The sequence below is a fragment of the Mauremys mutica genome, chromosome 13, assembly GCF_020497125.1.
Source record: "Mauremys mutica isolate MM-2020 ecotype Southern chromosome 13, ASM2049712v1, whole genome shotgun sequence".
NCBI lineage: Eukaryota > Metazoa > Chordata > Testudines > Geoemydidae > Mauremys > Mauremys mutica.
This window is the reverse complement of record NC_059084.1, coordinates 51,722,426-51,738,082: the sequence shown is the minus strand read 5'-3', so window position 1 is coordinate 51,738,082 and position 15,657 is coordinate 51,722,426. Positions and strand designations below refer to the sequence as shown.

The 15,657-nt window shown below is 53.0% G+C and overlaps 2 gene segments (V, D, J or C); both read left to right on the top strand.

The window, feature by feature from the left end:
* Nucleotides 1-1,969: 1,969 nt before the first annotated feature.
* Nucleotides 1,970-2,820, top strand: LOC123347667. The segment is given in 2 exon segments: nt 1,970-2,059; nt 2,504-2,820. Coding segments are annotated over 2 exon segments (366 nt in total).
* A 6,171-nt stretch (nt 2,821-8,991) lies between these two features.
* Nucleotides 8,992-9,432, top strand: LOC123347965 (the record flags this gene model as incomplete). The annotated part of the segment is given in 2 exon segments: nt 8,992-9,037; nt 9,131-9,432. Coding segments are annotated over 2 exon segments (348 nt in total), but the record flags the coding sequence as incomplete, so codon positions are not given.
* Nucleotides 9,433-15,657: the final 6,225 nt, after the last annotated feature.

The following is a 15,657-nucleotide window of genomic DNA, read 5'->3' as shown; positions in this document are numbered from 1 at the left end:
CTTTGAACTCTACTGTCCTGGCCTCAGGTGACCAACCCTCAGACCCGCCCTTTAAATTCTCTGGGAATTTTGAAAATCCCCTTCCTGTTTGCTCAGCCAGGCGTGGAGTGCTCTCAGCGCATCTTTCCAGGTGACCAGGCCTCCACGCGCCAGGCAATCACCAGTATGGAGCAATGGAGAGGCGCTGGACCTCGTCAGTGTCTGGGGGGAGAAAGCTGTCCAGTCCCAGCTGGGCTTCAGCCAGAGGAATTACGATGACTTTGGGCAGATATCAAGGGCCATGATGGAAAGGAGCCATGACCGGGACGCACTGCAGTGCAGGGTTAAAGTGAAGGAGCTGCAGAATGCCTGCCACAAAGCCCACGAGGCAAACCACTGCTCTGGTGCTGTCCCCACGACCTGCCATTTCTACAAAGAGCTGGACGCGATACTTGGGGGCAACCCCACCTCCACTCCGAGTACCACCGTGGACACTTCAGAGCCCAGTGCAACAAGGCGGGAGGAGGAGGAAAGCGGGAGTGAGGGTGCTGAGGAGGAGGGAGACAGCTCGGCATCCCTAGATGCATGAGCCAGCAGCTGTTCTCAAGCCAGGAGGAAGGTAGCCAGTCGCGGCTTCTGGTGCTTGGGGAAGAACAAACACCAGAGGAGGTGCCCGGTAAGCGGCTTTTATTTTGGGAAGGAAGTTATTCGCAGGGCCGCCCAGAGGATTCCGGGGGCCCGGGGTCTTGGGCAGCGGGGGGCCTGATTCGGCGGTAAGTCAGGGGCAGGGGGGTCCTTCCATTCCAGGACCCGCCGCCAAAGGCCCCAAAGACTCACTGCGGGGACCCCCCGCCACCGAATTACCACCGAAGCGGGACCCGCCCCCGAAGTGCAGCCCCCACCGCGGGTCTTCAGGGCACTTCGGCAGCGGGTCCCGGAATGGAAGGACCCCCCCCCGCCGCCCAATTACTCCCGAAGATCCAGCAGCGAGTCCCGCTTTGGCGGTAATTCGAAGGCGGGGGGTCCTTCTGTCCCGGGGAGGAAGGACCCCCCGCCAGCGAAGACCGGGAGCGAAGACGCTCCGGGAGCCTGGGCCCCACGAGAGGTTTCCGGGGGCCCCGGAGCGAGTGAAGGACCCTGCTCCAGGGGCCCCAAAAAAACTCTTGTGGGGGCCCCTGCGGGGCCCGGGGCCTCGGGCAAATTGCCCCACTTGCCCCCCCCCTCTGGGCGGCCCTGCAGAGAGGGGCTGTCACTTGCTCACAGTTAAGAATGAGATTTTCCCCCGAGCTGACTACAGGAGGTAGATGCACAGTTTGGGATTCCAGCTCACTTTGGTGGCTTTGAAATTCTTAGCCTAACTGGCCAACTACAAGACAAGCGACATTCTTGGCCACACTGAACATTGGTTTGTTTGGCTGGTAATTCATAGGACACACAGAGACGTGCCTACATACTCAAGACATTGAAGACGACTCTCTAGATTCACATCATTTAGGGCCAGGTCAGGATATGAGAAGCATCTAGTCTCGCCTCAGCCAAAGCCCTTTCCAGTCAGTGGAAGCTGAGTACCCAGCGCTCCTCGGAGGGTCTGAAAATCACAGGGCTCGCCCGTATTCCACCAGTGAAGGGCGCTAGTGTTTACACGTTCATTGAGTCTGTTATTTCAGTTTCATATCCTGGGGGTTACATTTTGATAGTCCAGGATTAGGCATCTTAATATTGGATTTTACCAATAATCTGTAAGCCCGTATTTAAGTACCACTGAGGTCAGTGTGATTTAGTGTTTTCCTGGGTTGGTGCCTAAATTTCATTCATTTGCTCCGGCATCCTCCATGACTGGGTCCCTCTAAACTCCGAGGTCATTTATTTGTAACGGCGCGTGAAGCTGAGGTTTAGTCAAATGATTTAGCAACACCCACATGCAAATGAAGAAGGGAAATTGGCTGATAAAGGCGAGCAGGCGACCCTCACCGAAGAGCTGCCAGCAGACGAAGGGTTACTGCTTTGCCGCCCACCAGGTTCTTGTGGAGAATGAAAATGATCTGTCTGGGGTTCTTCGTCTTTTTGGCAGCTTTCTCAGGTGAGTGGATGAACCCACAGGTGCTTGGTTAGGACAGCTGGGCTAGGGCAGGGGAAATGGTTTTAAGGCTAAGACGTAGCAGAGGGATTCAGGAATTCTGGATTCCAAATCCTAGAGCTTTAAACAAATCACATTGGATAGAATTTTAAAGCCATCAAGAGGATTTTAATACACAATTTTCATTATTTTTAATGGGAACTAGGTGTCAAAATCCGTTAGACAGCTTGAAAAATCTCAGACTGAGTTTGTGCCTCAGTTTCCCCTCTGCAGAATGGGGAGACTTGCACTTCCCTCCTTCCCAGCAGTGCGGGGTGGATAAATCCGTCATTATCCACAAGCAGATCAGATACTGCCATGAGGAGGGCAATGGAAGGACTTGGATAAACCTGGAAAGAGGAGGAAAAGAATGGAATTAACTATGTTTTTATTGTTGATTATTTAAAGGTGTCAGCTCCCAGATCCAGCTGACTCAGTCCGGGGCAGAAATCAAGAAGCCTGGAGAGTCTGCGAAGGTGACATGTAAAACCTCCGGCTACACCTTTACCAGCTACAATATTAACTGGGTGCGGCAGGCTCCCGGGAAAGGACTGGAGTGGATTGGATACATCACCCCCAGTACAGGTGGCACTGGCTATGCCCAGGCCTTCCAGGGGCGATTCACCATCACCAGGGACACCTCCATAAGCACGGCCTATCTGCAGCTGGGCAGCCTGAGAAGCGAGGACACGGCCACGTATTACTGTGCTAGATACACACAGTGACACAAACCACAGCTACAGCCATTCAAAAACCCTCAGTGAGAGAACCCAGGTCTCCTGCTAACACTGCAGCCTTTAGTCACCCCAGAGAGCATTTACTCGTGTAAACAGATTGCAGGTAATTTCCCCCAAATATCTTAGGTTCCTCACTCACTTAAGCCTCATGGTAAATACATTTTTTTCTGTCTCCTAAGTCACTTCTCAAAATATGAATTAGGCTCCTGTGACACAGTCACCTGTCACAGCAGCAAAACACTCCTGGGTGAATGGCCTAAGCACTAGGCTATGTGGTATTTTTGGGGAGGGGTCTTTCAATCTCTCCTCTTGAAGCTGTTCCACTGTGACTAATTTAATACTCATGAGGCCTGAAAGAGAACGGGGTGTCTGCACCCCAATGTCACCCTCCCCTTGACAGTGGAAGATGTGGGCTCAAATCCTGGTCCCAAATCAGGTGGGGGGGGAAGGGAATTTAACTGGCTCTACCATGTGCTAGGCACGTGCTCTAACCACTAGGCTAAAAGCTAAGGGAAGCACCAACAAATCCTTCTCTGGCACAAGGGCTTTGGGCGGTTGGGGGTTAAGTAACAGCGGGGGCACCTGACTCCAGGAGAGGGCTGTGAATCCCAACTGGCGTTAGGCACCTAACTCCCTTGAACATGTGGGACTTAGGACCCAACCCCTCCTCAGCATCCCCCAGCAGGGAGGTCAGACAGCGACCCACTCAGTGCGTTTTCATTAGTTGGCTTTGAAATTCCCGTAGGTGCCAGCTGCTAGGCAAGTTCTGATTGTAATTGTTTCTTTGTCTGTTCATTCAGACAGACCAGAGCGAGTCTGTCCATACAGAGCAAACTGGACAGGGCTTCCTGGAGTCCCACCTTCCAAAGCGAGAAATGAACATCTCGTCCGATCCCCGGCACCGCACCTCTTCGGCGGGTTCCGATAAAACCTTCCTCCCCTGCTGCTGTGACAAGGCTGGCTCTGGGATCCTAGCCTGCCACACTACAGAGGTGACAGACACATAAACCGGGGGGAGAGGGAAAGAGAAAAGATGTGACTTTTAGGGAGAGATTTTCCAGGGGTTAATAGAAATCCCCAGAGCCACTTGTGAAATCGAGGGACATATTTTAGGCTGCCAAGAGACAAAACACGCTCAGAATGAACTAAAGCTGAAGGAAGGTCGGTAGCCACGTGGTGGCAGGAAAATGTTCTGTGTGAGACTGGGGGGAAATATTTCATAACCAGGGACCCTGGGACCACTGAGGGGATTTTCTCCTCCCCCTCCCGTACAGAAGGCCGGGACTTTCAAAGCCAGGGTTTGGTCACAAACCAGACTTGTGGAATGGTTGGGAAGTGAGAACCCAGCACTCCTAGGGGGTTGGAAATCACAGCTCCCCTGCACATTTCACCGAAGCAGAGTGCTCGTGTTCATAGCTTCAGTCACTGCATTTCCCCATGGTATTGCACTGCAGGAACCCGAGATGGGGCATTTCCCCTTTCCCCCAACACACTCTGCCCCTCCCCTCCCACTATCCCAGGCTGAGAGAACCGACATTACAGTCTCCAGGGGTGTCTGAGCCCAATGGAACCCTGTGACCTGACCCCTCCCCAGCATTGACCCGCCGTACCACAGCCCCACTACGGGGAGGGACGAGGTGGCTCCAGGGCTGAAGCTCCTCCCTCCCCTACACACTGAGAGCAATCGGGCCCTGAAGTTGTGTCAGGGAAATTCTTATTTGGGACCCTTCCTCTTTCTTGGACAAATTCTGAGCGCACACAGAAGCCTCTTAGATATTCACAAACCTTAAGGGAGCAGTGTAATATCCTGTCCTTTCTCCTAGAGCTGGAAGGGACCTTGAAAGGTCATCAAGTCCAGCCCCCTGCCTTCACTAGTAGGACCAAGTACTGATTTTTGCCTCTGATCCTTAAGTGGCCCCATCAAGGATTGAACTCTCGACTCTGGGTTTAGCAGGCGAATGCTCAAGCCACTGAGCTATCCCTCCCCCTATTCCAAGCTCCTGCATAACACAGGCCATGGATCCTCCACCTGGTTCATTCTGGTTCTATTACCCTCATTAACAGGGGCGGCTCTAGCTATTTCGCCGCCCCAAGCACGGCGGCACACGGCGGGGGCGCTCTGCCGGTCGCTGGTCCTGCGGCTCCGGTGGACCTCCCGCAGACATGCCTGCGGATGCTCCACCTAAGCCGGGACCAATGGACCCTCCACAGGCACGTCTGCGGGAGGTCCACCGGAGCCGCCTGCCGCCCTCCTGGCAACCGGCAGAGCGCCCCCCCCTGCCGCCCCAAGCACGCGCTCGGCGTGCTGGGGCCTGGAGCCGCCCCTGCTAATTAATAACCCACGCTGGGATTGCACTTCATGTCACCCGTGTCAGTGACACATTCCAGCAGAAAGACACCGATCTCTCATTAGACCCCACCGTGTGGGTTTGTTTGCTTGTCTATCAGTTGAATGTTTTTTCTACCAAATGTACCTCTGGCACAAGGACCATTATCCTAGGAGGAAAAAAATCCTGGGTTAAATTAATAAATAAATAAATAAACCCATTAGAATATTCATTTTCTGGATGTAATATGATTAATAACACAAAAAGGGAAAACACAGAGAGGCGGGTGGGCTGCAGAGCCCGCTTCTCCCATGTACCACGAGGGGGCAGCACTGAGGAATGCGGCACAGCACGGCCTTAGGGACAAGACAGACAAGGGGCGGTGGGTTACCTGCCTACCCTGCTCCGTTACACACACAAACGGCGTTTGCACTTTGACCCCATCAGTCCCCCTGAAATCTGTGAGAAAAATGGCGGGTAACGGTTTTCAAAAGAAAAGCAGCCACAAAACTACACCCTGAGGTTCCCCTCAGATTCAACCCCTGTGTCATCCAATCGATCGGAGATGAAGCCGAAATTAAAGTCCGTCTGTTCCATGGGAACCGTGTTATTATTGTAGGTATGTCCTGCCGCTGGGAGCTTGGGCAAGTCCCAACCAGCCAGAGTGAAAGTGAATTAGGTTCCCAAAGAAGGACATTGGCCCCGAATGACACTATGAAGGCTCCTAAAGTTTCCCCTAAATTCCATTGAAATCAAGAGGCGTTAGAGGCCTGGTCACTTCTGTAGACCCCACAAGGTGCCTTCCTGCATGTGAGGGCACCCAAAGACCTTTCAAAATCTCCCGCACTGACCCTGAGTCCCCGCTTCGTAAACACGATTGCACTTCTGTACATCGCTGGAGTGTGGGGAGGTTAAATACACTGAATCTGGCGAGGCGCGGAGATGCTGTGGTGAGGGGCGCGCCCAGAGGTACCTAAGACAGACGGCTGGAAAATACGACTCTGGGTATTTCCAGCATTACCGTTAGCAGAGTGTCACATCCAATTAACACAGTCAAAGGACAGATTCCCACTGAGTGCTCTGAGCTTTGCGTCAGGCCCAGAGCAGGAACAAAAGACCTGCCCATTTTCTCTGAACCCCAGAAAAGAAAACGAGGCGGCTCGGGAAGGGGTTTGTCTCTTACAAGGACAGGGATATGCCAATAGGTGACTGTCTCCTGTTTAAATCTCTCTCTGTCCCAGCAGCCCCCGGACAGACAATCCGCAGCCCCTGGGTCTGGGCAGTGACCAGCCACTCCACTGAGGACTTTCCCCTCCAGCACCAGGGAAAATGAGACTTTGGCTCCATTTACTTTTCCTTGCGGCGGCTCTGGAAGGTATTTTCTCCCCATAGATGCACTGGGGAGGGGGGCGAACGTTCCTGGTTTTCTGCAATGATCTAAAAACGTATTTTGTAACCTGCTTTTATTGATATTCGTCCCCTGTTAACTGACGGGGAATCGGGTTTCATGTGACCGGTTCCCTCATTGGTCGCTTTTCTCCCTTTCGCACAGGGGCCCGGTCACAGGTTGCTCTGACCCAGTCCGGTCCAGAAAGGAAGAAGCCCGGAGAATCCACTCAGCTGAAATGCGCCGTGAGCGGGTTCGCTGTCTCCGGTGATTATATGGACTGGGTCAGACAGGAGCCGGGAAACGGGCTGGAGTGGCTGGTCAGCTACTGGAAACCAGGGCAGAGCGAGTATTATTCTCCCACCATCCAGGGGCGATTCACAGCCTCCAAGGACAGCGCCAACTTCTACCTGCAAATGCCCGGCCTGAAGCCCGAGGACACCGCCGTGTATCACTGTGCTGCGAGAGACACGGTGAGGGGGAGTCAGTCTGGGATCAGCCAAAAACCTGCCCTGCAGAGACCGGGGAAGGGATTTCCTGGGGGTGGCGCTTTCGCTCCACATCAATGAGAAAAGAGAGACGCACCAAGTATCTCCCCTTGGCGGGATCTCACACAACTGTCAAGGGAGAGAGAGGCTCTGCTGGCTCCATCTGCCCCGGGGAGCGCAGGGAGCCGATGCTCAGTGGCTACTTTAGCGAAGAAGGAGCAGGTGCATCCGCCCTCACTGTGCGATGCCCCCACTGACTCGCCAGGGCTTTCTGCTCAGCCAGTCTCCAGTGCGAGGCTCCCTCCGTCTCCCAGTGAAGGGAGAAGCTGAGCCCCGAGGGAAGGTCCGTGGCAGTGCGGAGCCCCGAATGAAGATGATTGACTGGAAGGGGGGTCACTAATCTAGAGGTGACCTCCCCCCTCAGCCCGTGGATAATTCTCTGTGGGTGAAATTCACCCCATGTGGAGGGCCTTACACAAGGGCCCCTGCCTGTACTGTGTCCCGCCAGCCAGAGGAATCTCTGCACCCCACGCACCAGTTTAGAAGGGCACAATCCTTATTCCCCTGCCGCAGCCTTCCCCCTTCTGTCCACACTTAGGCCTGTGCCGGGTGGGGGGATATGGGCCTGTTTTCACGCACACTCCTGCGGCGCCTCGTACACCTTTGATTGGGGCAGTTTGGGGTCCCCACGCGAGTGCTGACATCAGCCAATGTGCAGAGCGGGGGGAGAATTCCATGTGCGCCGGGTGAGCAGAGACACGGCAAGAATCACGCGATTGATGAGTGTTCCCAGGGCACAAACAACCGACATCTTCAACCGGAGCCATCGGGACCAACCCCCGAGAGACAGAAAAGCGGCGCCATTGCGCCAACAGGCCCCGAGCCGAGGAGAAGGGGCTCGAACGGACACCAGTGTTATTCCCCACGTCTCTGCTTCCCAGCGAAAGGGGGAGTTTGGGAAGAAATAGAAACACGTGTCCAAAGGCCATTCCTGTCCCTGGGCGCAGAGTGCCTAACTGCCCCGGCTGCGCTCACACGGCACAGGAAATAGCTTATTTCAACAGCATAACAGCAAATGGATTTTCCTTTGTTCTCCCGCCTTCCACATGGACCGGCTGTGTCCGGTGCTAGGGATGCAGGGGCGGCTCTAGACCCCAGCGCGCCAAGCAGGCGCGTGGGGCGGCCCTTTCCCGGGGGGGGGGCGGCATTTGGCTCCGGTGGACCTGCCGCAGGCATGCCGGCGGGAGCTCAACCGGAGCCGCGGGAAGAGGGGACCCGCCGCGGGACCGGGGAAGGGCGGCGCAGCGCACCGCGCTGCTTGGGGCAGCCTGATTTCTAGAGCCGCCCCTGTAGGGATGATACGTGAATGTATCAGGGCTTGATCAAGTGTCAGGCGCTGTGTTAAAGTCACAGTCACTACGTCACTCTCCCCCAGGAGCTCGGGGCTGGGATCTGGGGCCCACTTGCAGTTGAATCCCCCAGTCCCTTAGGAAAAGGGGAAGGTGCAAATGCGGCTACTCCCCTCCCCTGCTGAAAACCCCTCAATCCCCAGACCCTGAAGCTCTGGCACTGAGAAGCCGCAGCCGCTGGGTTCAAGCAGTGAAGCAGTTATTTACCCTTTCCTCGAATACACAAACCAGGAGTCACCAGATGAAATTAATAGGGGTCCAAAACTCTAATGAGGATCTCAGCGCCCTGTGCCCGGCGCTGCACAGACACACAGGACGGTACAGTCTGACTCCCGCACCCGGAGCCCTAGGGCGAGTCACTCAGATCCTTGGCAGCAGGAGTGTGTGTCTCTTATAAAGCGGGGACATGCAAATGAGGGAGACAGTTTCCTGTTTAAATCTGTGCCTCTCTCTGCCCAGGCTGCACCCGGAGACACAATCCGCAGCCCCTGGGTCTGTGCAGTGACCAGCCAGTCCCCTGAGAACTTTCCCCTCCAGCACCCGGGAAAATGGGATTTTTGCTCCTTGTAATTTTCGCTGTAGCCGCTTTGGAAGGTATTTTCCTCCTCTGAATAACGGGCAGAGTTAGAAGAATATTGTGTTACCGCTGTTTATATACCAATATTTACAACCTGTCTTTATTCCCAGGTGTCCGGTCCCAGGTGCAGCTGGTGGAGTCCGGAGGGGATGTGAAAAAGCCCGGAGACTCTCTCCGCCTCTCCTGCAAAGCCTCCGGCTTCACCTTCAGCAGCTACGCTATGAACTGGGTCCGACAGGCTCCCGGGAAGGGGCTAGAATGGGTCGCTGAAATATACCCCAGTGGGAGTACTATAAACTACCTTGATTCAGTGAAAGGCCGATTCACCATCTCCAGGGATGATCCCAAGAGTGAGCTGTATCTGCAAATGACCGGCCTGAAGCCCGAGGACACCGCCCGCTATTACTGTGCGAGAGACACAGTGACACGAAACCGGTTTGTGATCATACAAAAACCCAGGCTGCGGAATCGCCCTTCTCCCGGCAGCCGCGCGGGGGCAGCAGTGACACACACACCGCTCCGGGCTGGGACAGGAGACCCGGCACCCGGGTGAATGTAACACAAACCTCCCGGCAGTTTTAACCCTTCCGTTCCCGGGCAACGTGTCTCCCCTTCCTGCCCAGAGCCCCGCTGGGTGCAGAGATCCCCCGCTTCATCTGTGAACCCCAATCCGGAGTGAGTCCTGTTCTGAGTCGCTCTCCCCTCGCTGACCTGGCACGTTGGCTCTCCCGGGGCCCGTCTCGGTGTCAGACTCACAGGACAGCGTCTGTCAGTGTAAACGGGACAAGCGGATTGGGGTTCGCATCAGACCCAACGGATGGAGCGAATCGCTCCTGGGGCCAAATCCTCCGCTGGTGTAAAGTCACCGCAGCTGCTTCCGCTGACTCGAGTTACTCCGGATTTACACGAACTGGGGATCTGCCTGTAACCTGCCTTGGTTGTCACAACTGAACTGAGAACACGAAATTCAGGACAAAGTGCTGAGAAACAGGGCAAATGCACCCTAAAACCGTGCAGTATCTGAGGGCTTCACCATCATTAGTGAATTTCAAGGTAGGGACGCATTATTCCCATATCCCAGGTGAGGAATTGAGGCACTGAGAGCTTAAAGGGGGAGATTTTCAACGGGACAAACATGAGTTAAGGTATCCAATTGACACTGATTTTCAATGAGACTCTCTCCGCCTCTGCTGCAAACCCACCGGGTTCACCCTCAGCAGCTACTGGATGATCTGGGTCCGCCAGGCCCCTGGGACGGGACCGGAGAGGATCGGGGAAATACACCCAACTGCAACTGCCATCAACTACACCCAGCCCTTCAAGGGACGCTTCACCATCTCCAGGGACAACCCCAAAAACCTGCTGTATCTGCAAATGACCGGCCTGAAGACCGAGGGCACCGCCCGGTATCACTGTGCTAGGCACAGAGTGAGCAGATTAAAGCTATTAAACACGGAACAAAAACCGAGCTGAAATGATACAACTTTACCAACATGCTGCAGAGGGCAGCAGTGAACTACAATTAAATGCTGTTACATTAAATCATTTAAGGCATTAGTATTAAAGAGCGTGTTTGTGTTCATATCAGCAGGTAAATATTTAGGGATTTCTATGTGTTTTAGTGATATGAGACAAACATTCTTTCAGCTCTTGAATAGCCACTGGCATTACGAAGAATTAAGTGTGACGTTAAATCCATGGCACTAGGAATTGTGCTGAACTGGAAGTTGTGTCCTGCACAGAGATGGGGTTAAGCAAATGCCTGAGAAATTGTTCTAGGTTCTAGATGAAACCACGAATTAACTTGCATCCTTGAAAATCATCCCCCCGACCTACTGTGCCCCTTAAACTGTTTGGAATAGCCCAACCCCAGACTGCTGTGGGATTTTACATAATATTTGTAAGAGATTCCCCACACTTCAATATTGCTGAGCTGTGCCTCTGAGCGCCCTGGATATCGCCTGAGATACAACATGTTCTCAACCCATTGGAGAGTTTGCTCCGATTTTCAAAGGAACCCAGCGTTGTGAGGTTTCCAATTCCCATGGGAAGTTACACTGCTTAAGTTAAGACCCTTTAAAAACTCCCCCCCCCATCAGAATGCATCAACACAGGGGCAGGGCTCAGCTTCTAAGGACAATGAATTACTGTTATTTTGTATTATTTTATCCAGCGCTCCCATACAGACTTTCATTTAGTTTTGTTGACATTTTTATCTGTATTATTCCCTTAGACAGTGGGTGTTGAAAATAATATTAACACTAATACTAAGAAGAAGAAGAGTGACATAACACTTCTTTGCAACTGATTTTTTTTTTAAATTAGCCCCACTGAAAGCAATGGGAGTTCTCTCTCAGTCACACTAACACATGCGTACAAATACCTGCAGGGTTATAATCCTAGGCTGGAGATTCTTTCAGGTACCGACTGTCCATTTTCACTATATGGTTTAGCAGAGTTTAGCTCTTTAGGACTTCTGGCCTACGACATTCAAAGCAGGCTAGGGGTACCCACACCTGGTAATTGCACAGACCCAGAGGGCTGAGAGTCTCTGGGTGCAGCCTGGGCAGAGAAAGGGACAGATTTAAACAGGAAACTATCACTCTAATTTGCATATCCTGCTCCTTATAAAAGACACAAACTGATTTCATGTATTAGTTTCAAGTAGGGCTCAGGGGGAGGGAGGGAGATTGTCCCAGACTCTGCATTTGTTCAGCGACGGGCACAGCAGCCACCCCAATCCCCTTCCTGGTTTCCTGTGAGACCCACCAGTCATTGGGGTGTGACATTATTGAGATGAACTGTGACGATAAAGATCATTGTTGCAACCAAGGTCCTATAATTGCACCAAGTCTTGTACAAAGGTGATCAAAGGAGGTGTGTATGGAAAGGTTGTAATTTGCTGGCTATGATCATGCTGTCTGTATGTGTGCATAATTTTTGTATTTGAAGTTATGAATATTGGCTATGTAGAAGCAGCAAAGAATCCTGTGGCACCTTATAGACTAACAGACGTTTTGCAGCATGAGCTTTCGTGGGTGAATACCCACTTCTTCGGAAGAAGTGGGTATTCACCCACGAAAGCTCATGCTGCAAAACGTCTGTTAGTCTATAAGGTGCCACAGGATTCTTTGCTGCTTCTACAGAACCAGACTAACACGGCTACCCCTCTGATAATTGGCTATGTACTTGCTTCTCAGTGTGTTTGGTTCTAAGTAGCATCAGCCAAGCATTTTGAGACAGGACTATTCTGAGGAAGTGCCAAAGCAAGAAACACTTAATTGACAGTGGACCTTGGAAAACTCCAATCCACATCCGAGGAGCCTTCCTGGGAACGTTAAAGGTACCATGTGAGCAATGGCTGCCTCCCGCAAACTGAGTCTTGCATGCACACGTGAGTGGCCCTTGTGACTCCAAACTCCATCTTGCTGCAGTGATTTCCCACAGTATGAAAAAAGGGGTCCCTCCACATGGCAGAGGCTATAAAAGGCCCTAGAAACCCCTTCATTTTGTTTTCAATCCTGCTTCTGATCGCTGGAGGATCTATGCTTGAAACTGATGCTCTGAACAAAGGACTGAATGACCTATCCAAACTGGGATGTTTTCACTCCAGAGATTTGATTGGTTTAAATCACCAGTAATCCCATCAAGGCTGAAATAAGAACTTTGCGATTGTTGTATGTATTTGATTCAATTTAACCCATCCTAACTCTCATCTCTATTTCTTTCTTTTTATGAATAAACCTTTAGATTTTAGAGTCTAAAGGATTGGCAACAGCATGATTTATGGGTAAGATTTGACTTATACATTGGCCTGGGTCTGGGGCTTGGTGCGTTGGGATTGGGAGAACACGTTTTCTTTTACTGGGGTGTTGGTTTCCATAACTATCCATCCCCATAAGGAGTGTGGCTGGTGGTGATAATGGAAAATTGGAGTATCTAAGAAATTGCGTGTATGACGATTCCTGGTTAGCCAGTGGGGTAAAACCGAAATGCCATTGGGAGCTTCGGGGGAGGTACCCGCTGGCGAGGGCAGCGTGTGGAGCCCTCTGCTCCCTCTCCCCCATGGGCCAGAAGGATGTGGTGCCGGCTGCTTCGGGGAGTGGCGCAGGGCCAGGGCAGGCAGGGAGCCTGCCCCAGCCCCTCTGTGCTCCACTGCCACCCTGGAGCTGCTCCAGGTAAGCAACACCAGGCGGGAGCCCGAACCCCTCCTGCACCCTAACCCTGAGCTTTGATTAGGGGCAGTTTGGGGTCCCCACACTAGTGCTGACATCAGCCAATGTGCAGAGCGGGGGGAGAATTCCATGTGCGCCGGGTGAGCAGAGACACAGCCAGAATCACGCGATTGATGAGTGTTCCCAGGGCACAAACAACCGACATCTTCAACCGGAGCCATCGGGGCAGTTTGGGAAGAAACACAAACACGTGTCCAAACGCCATTCCTGTCCCTGGGCACAGAGTGCCTAACTGCCCCGGCTGCGCTCACACGGCACAGGAAATAGCTTATTTCAATAGCATAACAGCAAATGGATTTTCCTTTGTTCTCTCGCTTTACACATGGACCGGCTGTGTCCAATGGCCAGCGAGCTCCGTGTTGGGGACCCCCATTGCTGCACCTCTCTGGGGGTGCTGACCGTCCAACTTCTCAACATCAAGCTGAGGGACACTCAATAACGAATCACCTTTAAACAGCTCATCCTGTGCGCACGGTAGGAAAATCGGTGTTGCAATGACAGGCCCCAGCATTGTATGCTGAATGTACCAGGGCTTGATCCAGTATCAGGCAGCGTGTTGAAGACACAGTCACACAGTCCTTGCTGGACGCTCTAGTCCGTCACTCTCCCCCGGGAGCTCGGGGCTGGGATCTGGGGCCCACTTGCAGTTGAATCCCCCAGTCCCTTAGGAAAAGGGGAAGGTGCAAATGCGGCTACTCCCCTCCCCTGCTGAAACCCCCTCAATCCCCAGACCCTGAAGCTCTGGCACTGAGAAGCCGCAGCCGCGTGGGTTCAAGCAGTAAAATAGTTATTTACCCTGGGCCTTTCCCCAAATACACAAACCAGGAGTCACCAGATGAAATTAATAGGGGTCCGAAAATCTAATGAGAATCCCAGCTCCCTGTGCCCGGCGCTGCACAGACACACAGGCCGGGACAGTCTGACTCCCGCACCCGGAGCCCTAGAGCGAGTCACTCAGATCACTGGCAGCAGGAGTGTGTGTCTCTTATAAAGCGGGGACATGCAAATGAGGGAGACAGTTTCCTGTTTAAATCTGAGCCTCTCTCTGCCCAGGCTGCACCCGGAGACACAATCCGCAGCCCCTGGGTCTGTGCAGTGACCAGCCAGTCCCTGCGAACTTCCCCCTCCAGCACCAGGGAAAATGGGATTTTTGCTCCTGTTCATTTTCGCTGTAGCGGCTTTGGAAGGTATTTTCCTCCTCTGAATAACGGACAGTGTCAAGAATATTGTGTTACCGCTGTTTTTATATCGATATTTACATAAGAACATAAGAACATAAGAAAGGCCGTACCGGGTCAGACCAAAGGTCCATCTAGCCCAGTATCTGTCTACCGACAGTGGCCAATGCCAGGTGCCCCTGAGGGAGTGAACCTAAAAGGCAACGATCAAGTGATCTCTCTCCTGCCATCCATCTCCATACTCTGTCGAACAGAGGCTAGGGACACCATTCTTACCCATCCTGGCTAATAGCCATTTATGGACTTAGCCACCATGAATTTATCCAGTCCCCTTTTAAACATTGTTATACTCCTAGCCTTCACAACCTCCTCAGGTAAGGAGTTCCACAAGTTGACTGTGCGCTGCGTGAAGAAGAACTTCCTTTTATTTGTTTTAAACCTGCTGCCTATTAATTTCATTTGGTGACCCCTAGTTCTTGTATTATGGGAATAAGTAAATAACTTTTCCTTATCCACTTTCTCAACATCACTCATGATTTTATATACCTCTATATACAACCTGTCTTTATTCTCAGGTGTCCGGTCCCAGGCGCTGGTGGAGTCCAGAGGGGATGTGAAAAAGCCCGGAGACTCTCTCCGCCTCTCCTGCAAAGCCTCCGGGTTCACCTTCAGCAGCTACGGCATGAGCTGGGTCCGCCAGGCTCCCGGGAAGGGGCTAGAATGGGTCGCTTACATAAGGTACGATGGGGGTAGTACATACTACCCGGATTCGGTCAAAGGCCGATTCACCATCTCCAGGGATAATCCCAAGAGTGAGCTGTATCTGCAAATGACCGGCCTGAAGCCCGAGGACACCGCCCGCTATTACTGTGCGGGGGACACAGTGACACGAAACCGGTTTGTGATCATACAAAAACCCGGGCTGCGGAATCGCGCTTCTCCCGGCAGCCGCGCGGGGGCAGCACTGACACACACACCGCTCCGGGCTGGGACAGGAGACCCGGCACCCGGGTGAATGTAACACAAACCTCCCGGCAATTTTAACCCTTCCGTTCCCGGGCAACGTGTCTCCCCTTCCTGCCCAGAGCCCCGCTGGGTGCAGAGATCCCCCGCTTCATCTGTGAACCCCAATCCGGAGTGAGTCCTGTTCTGAGTCGCTCTCCCCTGGGAGCCCTGGCACATTTGCTCTCCCGGGACCCGTCTCGGTGTCACACTCACAGGGCA